General features: G+C 39.7%; 1 protein-coding gene across 2 annotated transcripts; it reads right to left on the bottom strand.

The window, feature by feature from the left end:
- On the bottom strand, positions 1-19,155 carry LOC114472612 (ephrin-A1-like). Of its 2 annotated transcripts, none has more exons than XM_028461930.1 (5): positions 18,817-19,155; positions 4,326-4,621; positions 2,682-2,747; positions 2,491-2,586; positions 1-2,407 (listed from the first exon to the last, which is right to left on the bottom strand). In XM_028461930.1, exons 1-5 carry the CDS (start codon positions 18,912-18,914, stop codon positions 2,283-2,285), a joined length of 681 nt encoding a protein of 226 aa, XP_028317731.1. In that variant the 5' UTR covers positions 18,915-19,155; the 3' UTR covers positions 1-2,282. The 2 variants fall into 2 exon arrangements, with proteins under 2 accessions (XP_028317731.1, XP_028317730.1); XM_028461929.1 differs by having other exon boundaries at positions 1-2,410.
- Between the last annotated feature and the right edge of the window lie 7,690 nt (positions 19,156-26,845).

A 26,845-nucleotide genomic window follows, 5' to 3' on the forward strand; every position in this document is an offset into this window, starting at 1 on the left:
ATATATTCTATATATATATTTATATATTTATATATGTACATATTATACAGTTTTCTTTCTTACACATGTACAAAATTAAGTAACAAGAGTTCAGGTAAAAAAAAACAACAATAAAACAAACTTCAATGGCATCATACACAGTTGTGCTTTATCGATTGAGTCTGCCTGTTTGATGCAGATGTGATGAGTGACTGAACAAGCAACTAGATCATTGGGTTTGTGTTAAATCAGCTTCAACACTGACGGACTAAATTTAAACTTCCTCAAATGTTTGCCTCAGCCTTTAAAAAAATGAAAATCAGAAAACTGAATCAACATTTAGAGAAGACCCGCCTCTCTGAGGGTCCACGCAACATTTCAGTGTCAGCATTTGGCAGAAAAGATCCAAAACGCTATACTTTATTTTTCTCTGAACGATTTTGTTTCTGAATTTTGTTGTGCACATTATGGGGCGCCGATTGTAAAGTTGCGCATGTTAAAACAAACAGCAACTTTAACAACAAACCTTGTTAAAAAATCTATGTGAATTTTTTTATGTTACTTCTGTTTGAGAAATTTGTGCCATTTACTTTTCCCGTAAAAATATAACGAGTTGACGTTAAATCTAAATGTTAAATATTAAATCAAAATGGTAAATGTTAAATCAGAATCAGAAACTGTATTTGTCATTGCACGTTACAAAGCCACAGAGCAAGAAAAGTTCATTTCAGTTTCATCCCGTCCAAAGAAACATGAAATATATAACATGGGGGGACAAGAACGGGAGATTTTATTTTGGTACTTCCGGGGAATTTGCATAATAGCTAAATATTTAGTTCCACCCATGACATTTAGATTTAGCATTTAGATTTAGCATTTAGATTTAGCATTTAGATTTAGCATTTAGATTTAGCATTTAGATTTAGCATTTAGATTCAACATTTAACATTTAGATTTAACATTGACACTACAGTTTTACAAGAAGTAAATTTCACAAATTTCACAAACATTTCTGTAAATCTGGCCAAAAGTAACGTAAAAAATTTCACATACGTTTTTTAAACAATGCTAAATGTTGCGAAAAGTTACTGTTCATTTTAGCATGCGCAACTTTACAATTGGCGCCGCATAACTAACACTGGTTTCTAAAAATTTGTGTCCACACTGCGTGTCAAAAACTACTATCCAACGTTAGATTTATTACCGTTAGCTTGGAGATAAAGACAGTGTTAGCCAATTAGCCAAACGCAGACAATACTGTTTATCCAAAACCAATGTGTGTGGATTCAAGCCAGAAACAACAAAGAAATTTGCACATTTCAAAAAGGAGCTCACACTTTCTCCTGATCTCCAGTCAACGCAGCTGGACTTCCATTCACACGAGTACAAGCGTTAACAGGCCGTGGGGAGAAAACCCTTTGACGCTGCCATCAGTAAACATTTGATCTTGTTTGCACATTGTATATACAGTTAAACTCCTCAGCTGCAAAATGCTATAAATTATCTTCACAGAATGTACACCTACCTAGCATGATCTGACAAAGCGTTTTCATGTGTTGTGGAGTGTCTGAGACCAGTGTGCGTGACTGTGTGTAGTGTTGATGTGGTGCGTCTTTAACTGTGCATTATTAGTGCTGCAGTAGACAAACACATGGTCCGAAAAGGAATGGTTATCGTCATGAAAACAGCTCCTGTGTCTTTTAATGCTACATTTAGAGAATCACTTGATGTCACTCAATATCATTACGATAGCAAACACTACAAAGGGTACACAATGATCAACGTTTGAATAGTGTACACACAGGAGAGATGACTGATCTTTGGCTCCAAAGGTCTAAGGAAGCATTTGGTTGAAATGCTTTTAATTCAGTCTCACTCGTCACCCTTGTGATTCAAAGATGTTCAAGTCCGCGTTTTCCACTCTTGATAGTTCCTCGGCCACTTTAGGTTCCTCTTCTGTTTCTTCATATTCTCTCGTAAGCCTGTTCTGCAAAGTGTTTCTTGGAGAGACCCCAAAAAGACAAATCCAGATAAGCTTTGTCTTTTTCCAATAGGAAAGACAAATAATATTTAAAAAAAGGGAATAAAAACTAGATGTTAGCCGACAAATGCACGTTGTAAAAACTTGAAGTTCCTCAGCCAGAAGTGAGTCCGTCTGTTCTTTACAAGCTCCAGCAGTCTCTCCCTGTGGCCAGCACGGGGCACAGATTTTTTGAGTCTGTGGTTTTCCACCCACACAGACTGACTTCATTGTAGTCCCTGGAAAACAGTCCACCTAAAGGAACGTCTTGTGTCTTGTGCTCTCAGTGTAACAAAAGCAGTAACAAAAAGGGGACTAGCAATGAGAGGACTGTGAGGGATGTCGCTGCCACGGCAGAACTTGTCCGTACGCTCTTCTGGACATTTGGCAGCACAACCACTGGGTCATCTGCTTCAAGACAAAAATACACAGACTAAGCATACATTGATCCTAGACGTGGATATTTAAATGCTCAGGTTTGGTCAACATACCTGCAGGTAGTCTGTTAGATGGATTGTGAACCCCTCCCCCGGCTCCAACACCAAGCCCACCAGTTCCCCCTTTGGAAACTCTAGCTTCTTGAGATCCTAGAAAAATGAAATAAAACAAATCCCACTGAATTAAAAATTCTGGTTACATTGGTTTATAATGATCTCTTTATTCAGACAGGTTCTGGACTCACCATCAATAGCTACAACATCCACCCGAAGCCTGAGACACTCTTGGCCATGGTGGTGCAAAGGCTTGGCTGCAGAGAAGCAGAAACACAAGACAAGGTGTTAACGGTCTCACTAATGCATTGATCCCACTCTGGCCTCTTCATCCAACTTGTAGCGTGTGTGCATACAATCACACACTTTAAATACTTGGCAGCAATATCAGACAGGAGCAAAGTTTTTGGAAGCAATCTGTGTGTGTGTCTAGTCCTGCTGTTAATCTAATTACACCCTTGCCCAAAGTAACAATACGACTCATGCTTTGTGGTCACATACTTGAAACGGGTAGCATTGTCTCCAGTTGGTAAAGTGTGTAAACACCCTGGATTATGTTCACACTGATCCCAACCAACTTGCTTTACAGCTGGTACATTAAAAAGAGAATATGATTTTAATGTTCTGAATTAATCAATATATAATCACAATTAATGTAATGGATTCCTCATTGTAAAACAAGTTTTGTGTTAAACTTTTAGGATTAAATTCAGTTACTAACAACTACTTGCATGAAGTCATAAACAAGCAGGCTGTCAAAATGTATGTGGAATAATTACCAGTGGTATCATTGTAGGATTTCGGTAAATACAAAATAATTTCAGATTTAGGAACTCTCTGGATGATTTGGTTTGTTGTTTGATATCCCAGCTGGACAAAACTTTGGGCAGTTAGCTAGCATATGCCTTCACTCGCATTTCTGTCTGCTTTCCTTAAAACTTTGCACACTTCCTTACAGGTTAAACAAATCCAAGTCTTGCAAATGTCTCGCTTAAAGACAAAAAAAAATGTATCTGATAAATACATGGTGTTGGTTTCATAGATTAAAAAAAACAAATGTAAATGGGTAAAATTGCTGTTCAAAAGTTTGTTTTGTTCTGTTTATTAACATTGTCGGTAAAGGTTCGCACATTGCATTGTGGGATGTGTGGTCCCCGAGACAGATGCAAAGCGCAAGTGTTTTTACTTCATTCTTACTGTGATTTTTTGTGTTTTCCACAAAAGTCCTGCCAAAGTGACTTCCCAACACATTTGTGGTGTTTTCACAGAGTGAAAGTTGTGGAAAAACAATGACAGATGTTTATTTTGGGGCTCAGGCGACACGATCCGAATCCGGTCGAAATGGAATGTCTCGTGGAGTGAGGTGACATCTTGGGGAATACCATAAACAAACTAGAACAACAATGGTATCAAACAAATCACTGTCCTTGTCTGGTGGAGGACCATGTAAAGTAAAATGACTTCTATACATCAGTTTATGGACTTCAAATCCCACAATGCAATGCGTGCAACTTTCCTGACAATGTCAAACTTTTGAGTGGCAATTTTAACCTTTTGCACCTTTTTTCCCAAGCAAACGATCTTCAGTTTGATCTGTGAGGCCTACACCTATGTCTTTATGTGATAAAAACACCATAGGCACGATATAATTATTATATTCAAGGTTTTCCTTTGCGGGTAAAAAAAAATCTCATCTTATTCTGAACTCTCTGAACTACGAGGTGAAGTATGATAAAAATATCTTCCTGATATGAGATGACATTTGCTTCAAAACACATCCTTTAAACAATACTCAATATAACAGGAAAGACAATCACTGACAGAATGACACTTACAGATATAATAATAGCTTTCTCCTTGACGAAACTCCTTTCCCAGGGTGAACGGTGTGAAGCGCTGAAACTTTTCGGAGAACTTTTCCGGTGCGTGAGGAGCAAATGGATGGCTGCATTCCCAACGCATCTGGTCGTACGACTGCGGCTTGCAACTTTCGTAGTCCTCGCGCTCCACCATGTAAAGCACATACCGCTCGGCATCTATCAAAGGCACCTCGCCCTGAGGGTAATGGGGGCAGACGATGTCCAGGTAGTCATTGAGCCTCACCTCCACAGTGTAGTCATCCCACACAAACCTGCAGGGAGAAGGCAGAGGATAGGTTATGCAGGTGCCAAAAGACTGATAACCATGGTAATAATATCAGAGCAGTAATAAATATAAATCTCAAACCCTGTGATTATATATTGATCGGCTGCAAGACAGTGTACAACGGGGAAATCAGGAGAAAGACTAAGAGGCTCTGGAAGTGAGAGATAGGAAACGAGAACGAGAGGACGTTTGAGTGTAACTATGTGAGTGTGTGTGTATGAGTGAATGAAGAGGGAAAACACAATAAGGAAGAGAGTGATGTGTTGAGAACATGCCCATAAATATGGATAGCTGGGAGGCCAGGGGAGATGCTGGTGCTGCTAGGTTGTTGAGAGCTAGCGGACTAAGAGCCATGTGTCCCTCAGGAGCTAAGTGATGGTCAAAGAGAAACATTAGCAGTCAGATGAGGACTGGAGGACCGGAGATGAGTATTGACATCCACAGGCCTTCACACACCCACTCATGCAGATTAGTGAAGTTAGATGCAAAACAACCAATCGACTTCAACGAAAGCAGAGGAGTTTGCTCATATGGAGGATGACAACAAGTTCTGCATACATGTGTTGTGTGTATGAGTCTAACTATCTTCCAACACACTCCCTCTGGGGGGAGGCGGTCAGGCTGTCTGTCTCCGACCTACATCCCTCCCTTTTTACTCCTTCACCTTTTACACCCTTTTTATGATGGTCTTTAAACTAAAGCTCATCCAAAGCTTCTCTGATCTGCTTTAATTACCACAAAGAAAGCAAACATGATAATCGGCAACTTTGATTCACAATTTGTTTAATGCAAAAACTCTTGGTTTGATTGAGGTTCTATGAAGTGGCCTCATCCCAAGTCTGTGTGATTCAGTCAAACACCTGGGTCCAGTTTCCTAGATATTGTGTTTATCTCCTGAGAAATACCACTAAAGGTATTTCAGCTCCTCTACCTTCCCCCTCCAACTGGGTATGGCCTCCAGGGGCAGCTCCCAGTGAACCCTTATTTCCCAGTCAAAGCCATCTATCACTGGCTCCGAGTAGTAGCTGACTGCCAGCAACACGCACTCACCCACACGTCCCGGTAATTCCCATCTATCAACAATCCAAAGCTGTAGCTACCTACTATTTACACTCACCAAACCCACTCTCTCTCTCTCTTTCTCTCTTGCTCACTCACTCACACACATACACACACACTGGTACACAGAGCTCTTAATGCCTATCACCTTACCTCCCCTACTGTTTAGGATCACTAGGGGTTCCCTGAGAATGAAAGAAATTTGACACACTCAAATATTTTCACAACACTTGAGGATACTATGTGTCCAATATTGAGTTTTGTTGTCCTTGCAATGAATATATGCAAGACTTTTTAGGCTTTCAACACCCACCCACCCCCAAAGAGGGGGCAGCCAAGTGATGCCTGTTTAATCAAATCCAAAGATCTTAAGTAGTCGCTAAAAGTGCGTCTCTCCTTCAGGAGACACCCCCCCCCCCCTCCCCCCCCCAAAGTACCGGGGAGCATTTGGAGAGTTTGTGTTTGTGTGACCAGGTCCACATGTGTGATCAAAGTGTAGGGCAACATGCTGGAGCCGCTCATTAGATCTTGTTGTTTTTTTTGTCCAGTGCTCTCCCTGGTACCACCGGTAAATGGACAGACGCTCTGGCTCCAAACCCCAAGTCCTGGCTCTCTCCCTCCCTCCCTCCCTCCCTCCCTCCACCACCTCCTCTTTGCACATCCTTGCCTGGCTGCATTCCTTCAACTCTGATGACCAGATAAACCAGCAACACCATTGCATACGATCGCTACATTAACACGGATCTTTTCTGGAAATTAAACATTCACTTAGCTGCTCCGATGATGAAAGGCTCTCGTTGACTTTTTTGGGGGTGGTGGTGCAATAATTATTGTTCCGTGGTGGCACAAAGAGCTTAGCGCTTATCTACAGTGCCTGCTGCCATGCTCTGTTTACCAGCGCGCTGCTAAAGTGTTTTTCCCACTGACACTTTCAATCCCAGTTGAATCGATAACACTATTGAACCAACTCAGTTGCCTGACAGAGATGGTATCCCTTTGCAAACAGTGGAAACACACACAAACAGAGTCCCTACACCCTATCCCTCCTGCACCCAGAGCCATGATTACTAACTGGTCGTGGTATGGTCCCAATGTGTTCATCAAAAGAGGGTCGACGGGGGGGTGCAATTAAAACACAAAAAGGGGTATTAAAGTTGCCCTGGAGGGGGGTAATTATGCCCTCCTGATCCCCAGTTCCCAGCCCCTTTAGGCTTAAAGTCTGGAGGGGGAGGCAAGGGAAATGAATAGGCGAGGGTGGGGAGGGGGGGCCTCAAAGGGCTCAAGTTAGAACTTGCTTTTGAAGTTTCAGTCAATCAGTGTTACAATGAGAGTGCTACAGTTGTTTCTTTAATGCCACCGTTTCATACTTCTACTCGCAACATGCCCAAACTGATTGAGTGCCTTACTTAACGCAAAGAACCGTTGCTGAATATTCACCAGAGGAAAGCAGGCAAATGCCTTTTATTAGCGGCAAATAGTTTTAATTATCCTCCTGTCTTTTGTTCCCCTCTAACACCTCAGCATTGAAATGTTTCACAGCATCAGCTTAATTAACAGATTGGAGAAGCACACTTCAAAGAAAGCTTGGTCTCCGTGTGATTGAGCCGCGCTAACGGAGTCAAATTATGCCACCTTCACTTTGGCAGACAAACCCTCTCCCTTTCAGTCTTCCACTGTGAATTTTTGGGGAATTATCTTCTTGCAGTCGGTTCTTTTCATCTTCAGTGGCCGTAACACATCCTGATTAAATGTCATTATCTATTCCAGAATGTTTTCTTTTTAATGACAGTGACACTGTAGACGTCACAGCATGAAAGAGGTCTCATGTTAGAGATGATATATGTAGCTATGGGAAATATGCAGCATGTGCTTGTGGTCTCAGCTTTACACAATGAACAGTGAGATTGTTTGTGTGTGAGACTCTGTGTGTGCTGCTTCCCCAAAGCTCCGAGGGCTTTGGGAGTGTGTTTCGGTCATGATAAGGTGGATAATGAATGCCAATAATGAACAGTGATGATAGCAGCGCAGGAATGGCAAGTGATTAGAACTGCAAGTGTGAGTATACAGTCTGGTGAAAAATGGGCAACAGACTGTTCCCAGACACGGTTCTTCCTCTCCTAAGCTGGAATTCCTGATTTATTGGAGACACTTTAGGAACACGAGTCTAATCTTTTTTATTTAATCTCTCTGGGCTCAGTTTTGCTTTCAACTTCACCTCTATCCCCTGCTTTCATTCATCCATCCATCACCTTTTCAACTCTTCGGCCTATCACCCTGTGGAATGCCAGACCTCTGAGTCAAGGAGGCTGCAACCTGGATCAAAGGTCAGACAATCGCCAAGTCAGCATCAGAGAGTTTTGTACAATAACAGTCTGTAAGAAGGAGCTTTTTGAATTAGGAGTTCTGGAGATGGGTGCTGCTCCAAGAAAGTAGGAGTCAAACATTTTTAAAGGTATTCACTTTAAATCTGCTGGAGACAAAGTTTTGGGATATAGAGTCCTGTAGACAAATGCATAGAAGTGTTTTTAGTTCATGCTTACCGTCATTTCTTGTGTTTCTCCACCAGACAAAAAATACAGTGATTCACTCAACACTATTTTGATCTAATTTGGCTGGATTCGGATATTTTCATGTAAACCCCAAAATAAACATCCACCATTGTTTTGGGCAGAGTTTTTTTTTTGGGCAAACACAAGAAATTACAGTAAGAATACAAGACACTGCCAAAGTGACTTCCCAACGCATTTCTGGTGTTTTCACAGATTGAACGCTGTGGCAAACAATGGCGGATGTTTATTTTTTGGATTTACAGGGAAAGACCCAAAATCCGGCCAAAATTGAATGCCTTGCATTGTACCTAATACAGGACTCTTCTTAAAGACTCTGTTTCTGACAGTTTCTTACATTCATTTTGAACAAAACTTCCTGCCAAAAAACTTAACTTGTTTTCGTCACGAATGAGTGAACTGGAATGTGGAGACCACCTAATCGGCTTGGCCAAGTTGGGATTATTGGGTAAAGTATAGTCTGAGCTGGAGTCCATTCATCAGCACCAGAGCCTGCTTAATACAGGGGCTTAGAGTGCACAGCTAGGCCCAAAGCTGGGTACTGAGGGCAGGGCCCAAGTAAGGGCTGTTTTTTTACCTTCATTGTCCTTACATAAAGACAGGTATTACCCTTTACAGTGGTGTTTCGGTCTGAAAATGAAAATGTCCATATGCATTAGTGTCTAAGGAAGTGCTAAAAAAAAACGGGCCTCTTTCTTTCCAGATAAATTGGTGCAAAAGAACTGTATTGGAGAAAGATGAGCTTCTACAGCAGGGGTGGCCAATCCAGGTCCTCAAGGGCCACAATCCTGCATGTTATTAGAAGTTTCCCTGCTTCCACACACCTGTTTCCAATGATTGTGCTATGAAGGTCTGAAGAACGGAGAGAATACCAAAACATGCAGGACAGGAGCAGACCCTGGAGGATCTGGATGCAGAGATACAACACCAGCCTGGTTAATCAGGACTGTTTGATGCCATCTCTCAAATTCTTCTTGTTTCATCAGACTAACTATTCATCCATCAGTGTCGGCCGTCCCCTCCCACACTCTGTTCATCTTTCATCGCTCAATAAGCCAACTAGATCCTTGTGTCAACTCAGGCCCTCCCCCACCAGGGCTTTCTGAACCAATCACAACCTGCACTGGTGGTATTCCAACTATGCAACTCTCTGACCTGCCTTTTGCAGAGCCAAGCATAATGTGACGTGGGTATGCGGGGGTCGTCATAGAAACAAATATGGTCCGACTCCCTTTTCACATAATATTCCAGCCTCCATTCTTTGTGTGTGTGACTTTTTATCATCCATCTCAATCAGCTTTCTTGTGTCTGTCATTCAACCTTTGTCAGTGTTGGATCATTGCTTATTCTGCCGGCGTTCTTGGCTCTCCTTGCTGAGCGTCTCTTTACCTTCCAGCAGAGTGACAAAGCTTTAAGTCCAGCAGTGAAATAATTGGCTGATTCCTGCACTAAAGAGGCTTAGATGAATACATATGCTCTTTCCAACTGTCTCACACCATCTCCTGACCCATTTGTATCTTATAAGGGCTGGTTCAGAAAGGTCACTACTGACATCATATTTCTCAGGAAGCAAATATCCGTACAAGAATATTGATTTCCCCCCCCCCCCCCATTCACTCCAGATAGACTTCTCTAAGACAAAACTTTTATTTCAGTATGTTGTTATATTTGCAATGTGAGCTCACTACTTAATAATCCCATATTTTACCATGGTCATTAAATCGCGACCAAACAAATTTAGTTTTTCAATATTAGCTGTTGAAAAAACTCATAATCTGTTTCAAAACATACAGCTATATATTTTCATGTTTAACATGCATTTCACAGCATGCCTGTCAAAAGAAAAGTTTATTTCAAAATAAAATAAAAGTCCAGCATGAGAGACCCATCAGTTGAGAATCAATGTTATACAGAGCACAATGGAAGCTGGGTTTTTTTCTTTACGGCTGCATTAATGTTGAAATAACACTAGTAATACTATGTCTGACCTGTAGGGGCGCCAATGTTTGCTTTGAGACATGTTTACGCTCGTAGATTTTCCACAAACTGACAAGTGATGAAACCTGATTTACACAATAGTCCCTTTTTAGACAACAACACAAACACAAAATGCCTTTCATTCACCACTGCACTGACTCACTAACTGTCACCAAGACTTGACAAACAAGTCTAAAAGACACGTGCACACCACCTTTGATCTATGGCTCAAAAACGTCACTGAGACGTTAAGAAAGGGATTGTAATAATTGGGAAAAATAACAACCAGTCATGTAATGGAGATGTTATCCAAGGGATTTAGTGTGGGAATGAACGCTTATAAGGATGGAAAAGCAAAGGTGGAGAAAAGTCAGCGGATGTCTGGAGAGCAGATAAGGAAGAGGCACAAGGACATGCAAGGGGGCAAAGAAACACCGCAGAGGTCGACCTGGGTAATGCTGATCACTAGACAATCCCAAATAGAGAAATATCAACATTTGACGGCAAAGGAAGGGGGACTAAATAAAACAACCAGAGTGATTCACTTCTAATCAATGTACTCGTTTCTAACACAAGCCTGGGAAACACAATCTGGTCCTGCATCCCCTCCTCGTAGGTCTTGCGTGTGTTGGTGTGTGAGAAATGTATTGTTTTGTGTGCCGACAGGATACGCGCTTTTCCCGGGAAAAGCGTAAGCAGGAAATATAGCACTACACAGGAGAGAGACAACAGACAGCGTGCAGACTGTGCTAATGCCAACAGCACGTCTGTGGGAAGTTAAAACCTTTGGCCTGATTCCCTATCTAACGCAGTCAATAAAACATGCCCTCCTACTCCTGAAACTACCACAACAAGAGAAAGGGGAAGACTAAAAAAAGGAAAAAAAAGGGAATTTTCATTCAAATATCCACTGTGATAGTCTTCTTATGATTACAGGCTTTAGAGAGAGAAAACTTCAACAGTGAGACTATGTGAGGAGATTAGAGTCAGTGTGACAATCTCCAAGAGTATTTTGCCCAGATTAAATTCTCCAGACGGATGACAGATTCAGATTAAGAGCATTGAGGCGATGGAAGGGAATTTTCTCCTGAGAATCCCAACCAGAAGGGGTGGGGGTAGGATAGGAACCGGGTGGGGTTTGAAGACAAGGCGAGATTATAGGAAGGGAAGTGAGAAACCTGGATGTTTTCTAGGAAAGCAGCGTTGGTTCAGATTACGGTACTTGGAAACTGGAAGAAATCCTTCATCTATTGCTGCTACCTAGTCACAACCCTCTGACGTTTATACTCACTTTATCTTTGATCTCTAAATCATGCACAAGCTCCCATATGGAGTGTATACGTGACAGCAACTAAACCAACAGCAGTCCTGTGCTCGTACATCAAAAATACCACAAAGAGTAGGAAAAACTATTTTACTGGAATGGTTTGAGTGGGTTTTTTTCATCAGGAAGTAGAAGAAGGAAGCTTTAGAAAAGGGGGGGGAGGTATGAAGAAAAGGGCAAAGTACCATTTGAAGGATCGCACGGATGCCAAGAACGATAAAAAAATTCCACACCTCTTAGCATGCTTGCCTCCTCTCTCCTTCTCTGAGCGCGAAAGTTGGAGGTGAGGATAATAATGAACTGAAAAGGGACAGCTTGTAAAGTTGAGATAAAAAAAGCTGGTGAAGCAGCCAAGGGGACTGAAAGAGACTTTCCCAGGGGGCACAACCACGGCTGTGTGACGAGGGGCCGGCCACAGTATTCACAGACCACCGCTGTGACAGAATGACTGACAGATTGATAGAGGCCGTGCCACTTCATCACGCGGCCAACTCTGACCCTTGATCAGTCACACCAGTTACTATTCTTTTTCAGAAGCCCACCGTGGAGACCAATTCCTCAATTTGTATGGAAAGCATCACAAATCAGCCGCATTCACTGGACAAGTACCAAGAAAATCTTCCATGTGGGTGAAACATGCCTTAAATAACTCCCATTTAAGCCAACACAGCACGAAAAACTGAATTACACCAGTTGCGAAACCAAATAACCTGGAAACATTGTTTGTGAATAAACCAAAATCCAAAAGCCTATAAGGGAATCTTATCAAAACAACATTTTAAGATTAACCCTCCTATTATCCTCAAATAACACATTTTAACCTTGGGATCAATCTGACCCGATGGATATTTGCCACCATAAAATGATTTTCAGACACTGTGTTATATATATAAATAAACCCCTTGATAATGAAACCTTGAGCTGTTCTCTAGTGCCACCATCAGGTAAAGCTTTTAATTTAGAATGAGATTATCTTGAATAGTTTTTCAATCCAACTCTTCTTAAATGTACTGACAACATTACTGACCCCTATTGAACCCTAATGATTGTGGTGATGATATGACCTTTCCTGCAGCGCCACCATCAGGTCAAACTTTAAATTTTAGAGTGATGGTACGTTCGGATGTCAAAATCGTGCCTCTCGCGCATAGTTGGACGCTTGTCACCAGTGTCAAAGATTCTAGGGATGCACGTCGAGGGGACGAGCTCCTCTGTTGCCGGTGGTGTTCATAGAATGGATGATATTGTGGCGATCAGTTACGTACATAATTCACCCAGTGACTGTGAAATGGTGGGGAACATTGTGTTGAGAAGGCGGTGTTTCCAGTCGGATGTATTTTGTTGTGACTCAGTGTGTGCACTGTGATGTTAGAGGACTATAGAGAAGTATGGTGAATGGATAATAAAGTGTTAAGTTCCTTGCTGAACACGTCGCCTCTATTCCCGTTCATCGGCTCTACATTATCCAGAGAGTGGCTTGGCTTTATTTGCGCCTCAGCGCCGTATCTAAATTCACTAGAGCTGCGCTCGGACGAGAGTCGCTTTCAGCGTTACGTCGGTGTTTCCCATGCCCAATTTGACGACCTGCTGACCTGCATCGGTGCTTGCATCACATACCAGGACCCCAACTACAGGCACTCTATGCCAGCAGAAGAGCGCCTGTCCATTTGTCTCCACCTCCGGTTACTGTTTTATTTTTGTCATTATTCTGAACATGTCAAGCTTGGGGAACGCTCCTGATTGGTCGACGCGCCGCGATATGCCCCAAAAGTTCAACAATCCCAAATCCAACGTCGGCTGCGTTGGAGGCGCCGGACGCACGTCAAAAGCATCTGCCGTGCAAAAAGCTTCAACACGCCCTGCACAAGAGGCGCGGGACACGCAGCTGGACCTCCAACGCTCCCTAGTAATGCGTCCATCATGTATTGTGAATGTACACCTGCTGCTTTTGACGTTTGGTTTGAACGCGCCATTAGTGTATCTTGAAAATGTTGAGGAACACCAATGCATGCAACATGTCTTCAGCACATTGAGCAATATCATCAATAATGTCACGCTTAATCAATTGTACACATCAAATTAGAAAAAGTCATGAAATATGAAGCAAAAAAAAACAAGTCAACAATTATTTTTGGAATGATAAACATTGAATGGAATCAATCTGATCACAGGGATATTTGCCTCCAGAATATGATTTTCAGAAAATTGTTTTGTTGACCAAGTTTTTGTGTCAGACACTTTGTTCATTTGTTGAATACATAAATAACTTATTTTATCAAATTAGGAAAAGTCATGAAATATGAAGCAAAAAAAAAAAAAGTCAACTACTGTTTTTTGAATGATAAACATTAAATGGGGTCAAATTAAAACCAAGGATAATAGTATCCTAAAAATATACTTTGTTATGACATGAGTGGAAAAAATAATCCCAATAACAATAGGCTTAAACAAAACTATGTATGAAAAAATGACTGACGTGTGCATGTATGAATGAGCATGAAATGGTTAACAGCTTTATAGAGTTCAAGAGTACAGATTGAAGCTGAGGAGGGAACCTGGCAAAGAGGCTTTGGAGCGAATGAGAGACAGGTACAAAGCAATAGAAGGTGGAGGAGGTCTTTTCCTGATCTGTCAGCAGACGAAACGTGAAAAAAGGCTAGAAGCTACTGAAGGGTCTGATCATTCCATCAGTGGAGTTGAGAAGTGTGCAGAGCTTCTGCTACAATGTGTAACACAACTGTGAGCCACGTGTGAGTGAACGCCCGAGTTAATGTGTACGAGAGCGTGTGAGTCACTTGAATCCGGTGATGCTGCACATGTGAGCGAATTTACGCTCAGACGCTCCCTTTTTACGGAAAAACACGCACTCACTCTGGCATTTTTTTTATTCTCAACAGACCCTGCTGACGGTGAGCAAGCTGATGCTAATCAGAAACAAAGGTTAGGAGTATGTAGACAATATAAAAGGTCACAAAGTGTTGAAATCCACACTGTGGTGAAGCGATAACACCAGCGCTGTAACAATGTAGTAATTAAAGCACAAGTTCCTTGGAAGTCAGCCACATGTAAGTGTTGAGTACGGACGTGGTGCACGTACAGGTTGAACAGAATCCGTCATCAAACATTGACGCAAGAGCGGAAACCGGCTTGTAACACATTAACGAGTGTGTTAATCCAGTATCAGGCAACAACGAAACCGAGCCAAAAGAACAACCCATCCCTCAAATAGAAATAACACCCATCAACACACTGTATCCCCTCACAGGGTCGAAGGTGAACAAGAAAGTTGTGGGAAATCATGAAAAGCAAACCAATGAAAACATCTCTCTGTGAATCCAGGATTAAGAATAGACGAAAAGGGAGAGATTTAGTACATTAATCTGAAAAAACAACCAGCAAAGTGCAAAAGGGTAGATAATAGTACACACAGAGGACGACTTCTCTTTCTACAGATACAATACAGTGTCTTTTATTGTCAGACACAAGGTTTCACACTTTTATTATGGACATTAATCACCATCTACAGGAAGAAAGCTTTCTTTACCAAAATGAAAAAGGAAATGTAACAAATAAAATATGGTTTCTAGAAATGTTCTGAATTCAAGTACCTTCTTATGTCTGACTATAACATTTTGCTCAGAATACTATGAAAAAACAACTCTAGAGTGATTACAAACATTTTCAATAATCTCATTTTGTAAAGAAGTGGAATGAAACACTATTTAGTGCCTCCTGAATAGATTTATTTCTATAGTTTTTATCAATTCCAATCATCTCGCACCTGGTGTGGGACCAACACTGATCCTTCTATTTGTAGTTCATCTTCCACATTTCTATCATCATTATTATGATTATCATTTTAACTGTAAAAAAATTTTGTATTGCTTTCATTGGTTAATTTTCCTCTCTCTAGTAGCCCCTGTAGTGCCATCATGTACCCCTGGGGGTACACATACTCCCAATTTGAGGAGGAGAAGAAGAAGATTTGTTTGTAGAACAAAGTCAAGGAAGATTTTTCACATGACAAATGTCACGCCATTCAATGCAACACAGTCAAAAATGTATTGAGTTGATTTTAGTTTCTTTGCAGTTTAAAGGGATCCTGCACTGTTTTTACAAATGTGGTTGAAATGTCATTATTAGAAGATCTACGCCTAAGAAAACGCTTCGTTTTTGCACCACATTTAAATAAATCTCTGCCCCCTGCGGTCATAGATTCTTTTTCGGGTCACAACTATTCTTTTCCTATTTCGAGCAACTTAAAGCAGCACAAATTAGCATTTTGACCAAAAAAGGCTGAATGCTGCACTCCAATAGAAAACAAAGGGTTATTTACAGGCAAATGGAGGTGTGTGACATCATCAATCACGTGATTTCAAGATGGCGGAATACAGGTTTTAAAATAGTCCCATTTTTTGAAGTTAATAAAATTGATATGGTGCAAAATAATGTGTTTTGTTAGACATAAATCCTCTAATGAGTACACTTAAAAAATTTTAGGCCACGTGTGTAAAAACAGTGAAGGATCTCTTTAACAACGAATCAAAGCTAGTGGTTTTTGGGCTGATCTCTAACTTTAGGGTGAGACATAAGTTCTGTTGTGTTTTTCTTAGGTTTTGGGTTCAGGAAGAAAATTCGAGAACCTGTTTTAAATAATGACAATATTGTGACCCTGAAACCTTTTATTTGCGTGGACAAACACCCAAGACAAGACGGACCCCATCAGGAAAAAAAAAATCAATTTGTGGGTGGAATGTTGAATTGTTGATTTAAAGAAAGAGAAAGTGGTTGAAAATAAGCATGGAAGTGTGTTTGCACACCAGGGAGAGTGAGTGCAGCGCTGATTGATTTAGAGGCGTCAGTTGGCGTGATGAAAAAAAGTGTCCTGCTTTATGATTGAGTGGCTGCCTGATGAGGTTGTGTGTGTGTGTGTGTGTGTGTGTGTGTGTGTGTGTGTGTGTGTGTGTGTGTGTGTGTGTGTGTGCACTCGCCCCTCCAAGTGTGTCAGTGGGTGTGTTTGTGTGCGTGGGTGCACGGAGAGGTTTGTTTATGGAGCACAAACCCATAACGCTCTTTATGCCCCCGGCCATTTCACCACAGCTTTCATCAACCATAATTCTTAATTGACCCCCACTTATTTCAAATGGCCCCTAACCCTGACAGTTCGAGCTCAGATTTCTCCTCTCCGAGCAATCTATCTCTCCCCCACATAGTGACCTACTGGGCAGGCCTCGAGTTACCTCCTCAGTCTCTGTCATACACCATTATTACTTGTCGTAGCAGCTGAAATATGAACGGCCCTGTGTTTCTCTGATAGCTACACACTATCTTATTTGATATCTTGATTTAGGATAGTAACCTCCCACTCCACTCAGGGGTTAGAGCTCCCAGTTAGATGGGCGGATGTTGGAACAGATATTTCAATACTTTTGGGCAGCAGTCAAGTCTGTTGCATCAACACTGGAAAAATACAACAATGAAAAACTGCTTTATGGGATTTCAACCACCAAATAAAGGCAGAGGAAGCAGCCAATAGCCCAGCAGGACTAAACATTACAAACTATTAATCGGGCCGATTTTGTCCATCACCGATGAATCGACATCGGTCAATAGTAGAGGTGTGCATTGTCATGAATCTGACGATACGATATGACTCACGATATGCATGTCATGATACGATATATCCCGATACTAACATTGCGATATACATCGCGACATATCGCAATATCAATCATTACATATTTCACCTTTAGAAGTACAACACGGTATGAAACACAATTAATTTCATTTTTTAAACTTGCGAGAACAGGTAAATGGTAACTGACTGTAATTCAAGTACAAATATGAAAAAAAGTGTTATGTTCACGAAACTGTCAAATTACATACACAGATTCTGATTCTAACCACATACATCTATAAAAGTGGCCAGTATGTTTTATGAAAATCAAGTGAAATTTCTTGGATCGATACGATAATCACGCTGTAAAATATTGCGATATATCAACAAGTCGATTTTTTCTTACACCCTAGGTCAAAAGCTATAATGATGTTGACGTTTTGCATGAATCCATGTTACATGTACTTTGTTTTTCATTTTTTACATTGTATTTTTACATTGTATTCCAAAAATACTGTTGACACAAGTTTGTATTTTGTCATTATCAGTGGAAGTTCCCTATTTGAATTTAGTAGTGTTTTGCTTCTTTGTGTTTTGGGGTTTTTATAAGAATTTATGTTCATGTACAGTATATATCCTGTGTATATTCATAGTTTCATTTGTTTCAAGCTGGGCAATGAAACAAACATAAAAAAAGGTTGTAAAAAAGAAGGAAATACATGCGATACAATCATGTCTGTAGCGCGTGTGAAATGGAGTAGAATGAAGTAAAACTTATTGGAACCCACCCCATTGTAACACCCACCACCACCACCACCACCATCACCACCACATTTCAGAAAAAAAAGAACCATTTATTTCTTAATGGCTTATAAATAATACAAATGTATTATATGTCTACATGGGAAGAATCACACTTACATATCCACATTACCCCAGGTGATTTATGTTCTTATTTCATATAATGACCGATATATCAATTATCGACTGATATATATCGGTTATGGCCAGTTACATCGGATAGCGGAATTTTAAAACCCTAAATATTGGTCCTAAAATCCCATATTGGTCAGGCTCTGTTAGAAAGCAATAAACACTGGGATAGAAAACAATAAAAAAAATATGAATGTTTAGGTTGTGTTTCATTTTTGTGACCCATAATAACTGTCATCTACAAAATTATGTACCAAAAAAAAAAAGAAGAAAAAAAAAAGCTACTTCATTTATAATTAAGATAGAAAATCACATGACATAACATGAAGCCAGTAAATCTGGGCACTCACAGATTGCGAAAGGAAATAAATCTTTAGTGGTTGAAGAAAAGGTGACAGGTAAACAGCAGGATGATAACAGGTTTGAGCTCAGAGTGGGAGGGAGGGGGAGGAGGGTGGAGGGGGGGCTCCAGAGACTGTTTTACATTATTATCATGACAACAGCAGCAGTTCCTTCCATCACAGATTCACCCTAAACTCTCCACATATGCATGAGCTGCAGTAGATAACACATGCATTCGAATCTGAAAGGAACTGATTTATGCGCATAAGGGGATTTTAAAGCCCCCCCCCCCCAATACTAAGCGCAGAGTTTGTGCACAAATGTTGTGAAAAGTGCATTGAATCAAAAGACGTTATATTTACTTTGGGTTGGAGCTGTTCCAGAACACACTGTGTCGCTCCGCTGCTGCAAACCAGGCGCAGAAGCTCACTACGAAGCCCACAATCCAGAGCAAATCCATGCTGGAGGGAAGTGGAGACGCACGGACACAGGACGCACAACTTACGCAGGTTGTGCGAAAAAACTAAAACCAAAGCAAGAAGAAGAAGAAAAAAATAAAAAAATAAATGGGAAAAGTTCACTCGTGCACACAAACGAAGCTTAAATAAGCAGTGTTTGTACGCAGTAGGTAAAAAAAACCAAAAACACAAATATATGTTCTTGATCAATAACAGCGTGCGGAGTGAAGCTGGTGACACGACAGGTCCGTAAGTAATGAGAGCCTGAGCTGCGGAGAGGCTGCTTTTGTGAAACGCTCACAGTTGCAGACCACGCCCCCTCAGCCCCAGCGGACCAATCACAGAGCTGTCCGCTGGACGCAGGCTCTGCATGTTTCAGAGAAACGTCGTTTGTTTACGCGGATAGTCTGCACACACACCCACAGCACTGACCGAGATTTTCCAACATAACATGAATAAATACAGTGTCTATAAAGTTACAACATTTGTTTTTTAAATGTAGTTATTTCCTCCCCAGATAAAAGCTGCAGTGCAGTAGAGATAAGATGAGGAGATGGAATAATCACCATACAAATGATATCTTTCTCCCTTCAAATCCCATCATTTACATCACCATATACAGGAATATTGAATCCATTTCTTTTTTTTTTTTTTTTGAAATTAAGAAAATTCTTGCAAATTGTCCCTCAGAATTCTGGCAAATGATGTTGTAAATTTTTAGAAGATTTGTCGAAAATTCAAGGAATTTTGACCAATTGCTGAACATTCATTCACGTGAGAGTCCAACAGCAATTTTGAATTTGTGCTTAATTCTTTCTTCACAAAAACATTTCATTTTTTGTTGTTGATCATGTTTATTATATTTATCCTTCATATGTATTATTATTATTATTATTATTATTATTATTATTATTATTATTATTATTATTATTATTATTATACTGTTTCTGGTTTGGTTTGTCTAAAAACTAAAACTCTGATTCAGACTTGAGATCAAACTGGGTTAAACGTGGCTCTTGAACTAATATGATGTTAAAGGTTAAAGTATATATTTACATTTACAAGCATAGACTGTGCAGGTGAATAATATGACTGTTATTCAACTTATCTTTCAGTTCAAATCCAAGGGTTTTGATCAAATGACTGACAATAATGCAAAAATATGTCTATATGCTGCACTTCCTTTTTAATTGAATTTTTTTTAACATACAGGGAGTATTTGACATGTATTTTCAGTGAATTATAAAATCATCCAAGACATATGAAACAACTTCTACCACCTGACTTGACAATATTATACAAATAATACCCTAATATGTGGATTTTAGCTTTAAAAAAGTAGTTTTTTAAGTGCATTTTATTTGTTGGAAACTTAAATTAATGGAAAATGTATAGATTGACGGAGAAGGGGTGGGATCAAATGAGTGTATGCTTCTTCCCGCCCCTTTTCGGACGTGTATTTGTATGGAGGGTATTTGAGAGCTTGTTTTGCATCGTTTGTCCACTTTTTTTTGCATTTGCTTTTTTCTTTTTTTTATTTGTACATGTTCAAAATAAGCTAAACTCAACTAATTGTAGACCTACTGAACAGCCACATCATTTCTCCTCAGCTCTTATCTTGGAGTGAAGTGCTCCGCCCAGGACTGGTTGAGCAACATCTGGTGTGTTTGTGCATGGATTCCTTGAACTGCCGTTAATCTTATCATCCTACAGGCTTTGCCATGTTTGTTTGTAAGGCATGTGCACTAGTAGACTTGATAGTGATATTATTCCTTAAAGATACCCTAATGATGTAAACCATAAAGAGTTGTATATTTTGAAACACAATAACCCACTATATATGATACCTTACACATGGGATGGTGATTATGCATCTTGCAGATGGAGCATGTAACCATAACCCCCCCCCCTCTTGCCTTGCTGTCAGATACATTGCAAATCCTGCATCTCATCTCGATGTCATTGACATGGATAATCTGGACCATGAGCTGATTGTTCAGCCCAGTGAACCATTACGCCCGAGGCGGTTTCCAAGGCTGGTTCGGCTTGACATGACATTTCATTTGCTACGTTTGCTCTGCTTGTAAGATTGTCCAAAGAGATGAGGATACCAAAAAAAAAAACCACAACCCAGAATATAACGTGAAAAGGAAACAGCCACCATGCATCGTGGAGAGTGAATTTAAAGCACTTTATTCTGCATTATTTTGTCATTTAACAACATAGCTACAATTGATGGATGTGATTTGATAAAGTCTGAAGAGATTAGGTTATTCACACATTAACAGCGCAAACAAAGACATCCAATAGGAAACACGTGAACGGAAAAACAGCGTAAATCCAAAATGCCAGAGGTGTAAAGAGTACAGATTTTTCCTACTCATGTTCATTTTTGGTCATAAATCTTGCCACGGTTCCCTTGGTAAACAACTTGAACAGGAAGAAACCAAATCTTGCACAATTGGAATTGAATTTGTTTTTCCCACAAAGTCAACTGCATAAAATAAAAGGTTTGTCAAGAACATGTGGATTCTTTGATTGTTGTCTGGTCATTTCATTTTTTGTAGTTTCACAATGTTCGTTGATCATTTCAAAACAAAACATAAGACTTTACTCAGTAATGGTTGGGTGTTGAAATGTAACAAATTACTTCTTTTTAAAACAGGTAAAATGACTTAGAAATATATTCAAAAAAGTACAAGTACCCATAAAAGCAACTCAATTACAGTAATGTGAGTACTAAGTAATCCTATACTTTCACCTCTACAAACTGCATTATATATGTACTGTATATACGTCACACTCGATGCTACACTGCGGTAGGGGTTTATACATTCTCTATCTAAAAACTGGAAACCCACTGATTGATCTGGCTACGAGAAGAATAAACTGTTGTTGACAGTTTGTTGGCATTAGCAGATGTTTTCAAATCAACAATCTATGATCAGATGCAGCCTCACCTTAATTCTCCATCCATTTGCATCTCCAACTTTAATTCTTTGCTTTGTTGTTTTTTAGTTTTGAAAAACCACTTCTGTGACATTTTGTTATCATTTCATAAAGACGTTTACACAAAACCCCTCAAATATTTACTTTATGCAGCAAAATAAATCCCAGACTCAGAACTAGAAGTCCTTTGTGAAAATCCTCGACTACTAACACAGACTGCAGCATCAGTAAAATACAGTGTGTGTGTGTGTGTGTGTGTGTGTACGTGCGTGTGTGTTCCATACTGTCTAAACCCATTCAGATTGAACAGTGCAAACAGAGAAAGACATTTATAAATGCTAATTTTGGGCCATTCATCCCCACAATAATATGTTCTGTTTTGTTAGAGAACCCTTATCCTTGTAGATCAGGGGTGTCAAACTCATTTTAGTTCAGGGGCCAAATAGGGGCCAGTTTGATCTCAAGTGGGCCACAAATTTTATGCGGGAAGACAAGTAATTTTGACATTTTTGTGCCATAGTTTGCACTTTTACGTATTTATAAAATACTAAATATGTAAGAAACCGGTAACATCCAAGCAATAAGTCACAGTTATCAGTCCCAACAGGATCTTTACTTTAAATTTCCTAGATTTTATAACCAATTTCTATTTAATTAAGGGAAATATTGTGTAATTATTTGAGGAAAATTGAAGGATTTTGTAAGAATTATGAGTTTAACATTAACAATGACTGCAATCATGCGATATAAATATTGAGAAAACTATGAGCACCTGCAAATGTTGTTGAGTTTCATTTACACAATGATTCATGCTTTCTCTGTCATTTTTACTTTCTCCTGGGGGCCAAATTGGATACTTCAAAGGGCCGGATTTGGCCCCCGGGCCATTAGTTTGACACATATGCTGTAGATCATTTTTTTTTCATGACTCCAATTGATTTTTTTTTTCCTCTTCCTCAATAGAAAGATAAGAGGGTGAGATGGACTGTCGTCATACTTTTCATTTGCATTGAAATTAACATTTGTTGCAGAGAAGCTTCGGCCTTGTTGACATTTAGATTGAGAACCACTTTAGCTCCGCCGCAAACTGAACTGGTGAATGATTGAATAGATGAGGGGATGAGGAATAGAAACTGCAGCGATGTGCTTGTTCTATATTAGACAGATGTACACACACACACACACACACACACACACACACACAGAAACATAATTGCACAAACACACATAAACATAACCCCACGATTCTGCACACAGTCTGTTCTGTGGCATGAAAATGAGATATAGGAAAATGATAGGGAAACGGTTGAATGGCTGCATGGGAACACAACGGGCCATAATTTGTTGTTTTTTTTTCCCCCACTTGTTTCAACCAAAGTAATTAAATGATGTCATGCGCAAAGCACTTCCCATGATACCCAGAAATTGTAATTCTCTTGAACCTTTGACATTTCCAGCAAGTCATTCAGCTTTACGAAAAAACTTTATTCAGAACCACTGCACCATGGGAAGCCCTTTTGAACCCACTCTCCACCTTTGTTTTGTTAAATGTGTCTAATTCTCTGCACTTTTTCAACAGATGTTAGCTGAATCGCCTTCTCTTCTTGTGTCGATGATTGTTGCCACTTTCATTCTTCATGCTCCACAGCAAAATCTATTAAAAGCAAAGTGCTCGGACCTTCTGTAGTGAATACCAATGAGTGGCATAATAACAGACAGTCATCACGTTGCCCTCCTCAAACAGGAGCACCCCAACCATCTATTCACACTGGCAAACAGTGTGAACCGTGGGGAAGCTGGACAGAGCTGGATGCCGTTAGCGTCTTTGTCTCTTTCTCACCTCCACTTTTCATGGAATCTTATTGGGAGCAATGGAAGCAAAGTGTTTCCTCTAATTAGTGGTGCACACATCAGTTTCCCCTTGTGACACAAAGGCAAGAATACCTATCATTTAAAGAGTGGCTTCATTTATATTCTTCACTGCTCGGAATCAGGCAAGTTTTACTGGAGTAAGTTAAGGGAAACCAAAGTTAGGGACCAGTAGCAGTGACTCTTAAGCAGGGGACACCAACATGTTGCCCGCGGTCAGCAGGTAGCCCAATCCGTGTATCATTCAGTTTTCATTATGTAACAAAAACATGAAAAACGAAAAAAAAAAACACTCATTATTTGATATTTGTTTCCAAAACCAAAATGAAAAAAAGGAAAACGCCTTGTTTTTCAAATTCAAGCTCTTTTGCTTTGGTACAGAAAACGAAAAACGGAAAACAAACACGTTTATTCGTTTTCTCCATTACCGATTTGCCAAAGTACGTGACCCGGAAGTGAAGCGTTATCCACGATATCTTTACGTAGGAGTCTCTAAATCCTCCGAAATGTCCGTGAGGAGGTTCTGTGCCCAACACCAGCTAAAGCGAAAAGGACATGTTTCGGATGCACAGTTGGAAGCAGCGATCTTGTCATGCCGAACTGCCGTTAGCATAACCGTTAGCGTCAGATGAGAGTACACTTCCGGGTACTGTATGTTTTGGTCAGTGAATTTTCCGTTCAGAAAAGGAAATTGAAATAAAATACGAGTGGTTATTTGATTTCCGTTTTTCAAATAAAAGGCATATTTCTTCATCAGGGTCAAAAAGAGATTAACAAATAATTAAAAATTGGTTGATTCTAAAACCAAAAGTCCTTTATCTTCCTTTTGTAATTAGTTTTTATGGATGATAAACAGTGCGACAACATGACGTTCCACTCAGTCGTTGACCGTCAAAATGGCTCACACTCGGCTAGGGGTCACGTGACTGGGAGGTCTCGATATCCACCAAACGTCATTTCAGCGCTTTATGTTTTGGGCCAAATCGAGGCTAAGACGGACCGACTAGATTTAACCCAAAAATAGTCATTGAAATTGGGCGTGGGGTTTGGATCATCCAACTTGGTCCAGATTAAGTACATTTGGTTCAAGTTCGACCCAAAATTAGTCAATGGAAATATTGGAAATAGCTGACTTCTCATTTGTGGTAAGTAGATGAAGAGTTTTAACCCTTTTTTTGGGCTCATTTGGACCAAATTAGCACTTTAACCTTTTGTCTAAACATTTAAACATATCGGAAACCACACACACTCGGACGCACCCACACACGCAGACACACAAATCCGTACGCCTGTAAAGCTAAAAGAAACAAGCCAAAGTGAGAGACAAAGAGCAGCTGAGAAGGAGGCGGACAAGTAGGACTGTAGAAAAATGCAAAAAATAATCTTAAGTAACCAGTGTTCGAGCAAGAATGAAAGCAAAAGTGTTGGTGTGTGATATGAGAGTAGCTAAATAAAGAACGCACCATATGTGGAATTAAAAAGACACAGTGAATGTATGGAAAGGGTTGGAAACATAAAGCAGCAATACAATGATGCAGGGAGACCTCCAAGCCAAGAATGAGCAAACATCAAATACATTTTAAAATTGCAATTACATCTTCAATTATCCACGTTCAATTACAACTCAATTCCGATTACATGTACCTGCAAAAAAATGACAAATATTTTCACAACTTATCACAACTACATTATTATAATAATATAATCGCAATTACTGAGTCTTTAATAGAAAAGCCCAAAAAACTTTTTAAATCTGCTGTAAAATACATATAAAATATTATCTTGGTTACCTTGTTAGGCTTCCTTATCAATGTCAATTTTGGTATTAATATTTTTGGTGTGAGCGTCTGAGCCTTTTTTTCTGTCAGTGTACCCCTAGAATCATATTTAATTTTAAATGGTAAAATAATCCTGTAGAGAAGTGACTGGTAAACTTGATATAAAATGTATTTTATTTATGGTAATTACATATGTGTAAGCCATAGAACTGTAACATAATTCCCCAGATTTGCATTTTTGTAAATGATCATTTTTGAAATAATTTCTATGCCAATTATAGCCACAAAGTCCATTATCTGAACTCAATTGCAAATCAATTGCGGTTACAACAGCAACATCAATTTTTAATTAAAATTACAATTGTGATTACATCATAATTCTGATTAATTACCAATTACTTGATTACGATAGCAAATGACCCCATCCCTGTCTGTGATGATTAGGGGTGCCTCTCCTGAGAACGCTGACATTTTGGAGAGCAGTGCTTCATTTCTCCAAAAGTTCTGTCTGACATGTTGTAGTCCTGACAAAAAGCGAGGAATTGACTCAATAAGATAGTTGGGAGAAGTTTTAATAAAATGCGTGGAAACCCGCAGGTGAAATGTTAACACATGACCATATCTGAGAGGAAAGAGAGCGCAGAGAAAAAGCGGAAGAAGAGACTGATGCCAGATAAATTGGAGGGGGCTGGCAGGAGGCTGTGAAAGATAGAAATAGACAGGAAACAAATAAGGAGACTGAGGGAGACTGGTGCAGAGGCACAAAATGTAATAATGAAATGTGGAAATGAGGTCTAACAATCAAACACGGGAGAAATGGAGAAACTGGGAGCGGGAGTGACAAAACAACATCATGAAAATGAGATGGGGACAGTATTATTTTCAATAAAAAACACTGTTGTTTGTTCATTATTTTTCTGATCATAATAGAGATTATTTACAGCCAAGAGGTGACACAATCATAAAAACAAAACATAGATCCAAAGAAAGCATCTTTAAATGATAAAAGTCTTCATAAAATGTAAAACATGTCTTCAAAATATTAAGGATTGACCATAAAAGAATGGAAAAATGGTGTGGAAAATCATGCAATGAGAGTGAACGTGTTAATTTACAAAACAAAGAGTGAAAAATCTAACTGGTACGAATAATTTGGAGCCAAGTGGTTTTTAGAGAGGATGCTTGGAAGTGGGCAGGAAGAGGAGGAGAGTGAGAAATACAGAAAGTGAATAGAGGAATACAAAAGCACTTCTTTTGTAAATACAGACAGATGCATGGGAAGGAAAAAAGAAAGAGACTCTTAAATCTAAATAAGAAGAGGAGGGGAACAATGTTGT

This window comes from Gouania willdenowi, chromosome 11, assembly GCF_900634775.1.
Source record: "Gouania willdenowi chromosome 11, fGouWil2.1, whole genome shotgun sequence".
NCBI lineage: Eukaryota > Metazoa > Chordata > Actinopteri > Blenniiformes > Gobiesocidae > Gouania > Gouania willdenowi.

What these genes read in the sequence shown, in the direction of transcription:
- LOC114472612 (XM_028461929.1), bottom strand. Translation starts at nt 18,914, where the DNA reads ATGGATTTGCTCTGGATTGTGGGCTTCGTAGTGAGCTTCTGCGCCTGG. An exon ending in TGGAACAGCTCCAACCCAAA is followed by an intron (nt 4,622 to 18,816) that starts GTAAATATAACG and finishes TTCTCCCTGCAG; the next exon opens with GTTTGTGTGGGATGACTACA. An exon ending in ATCTAACAGACTACCTGCAG is followed by an intron (nt 2,411 to 2,490) that starts GTATGTTGACCA and finishes TTTGTCTTGAAG; the next exon opens with CAGATGACCCAGTGGTTGTG.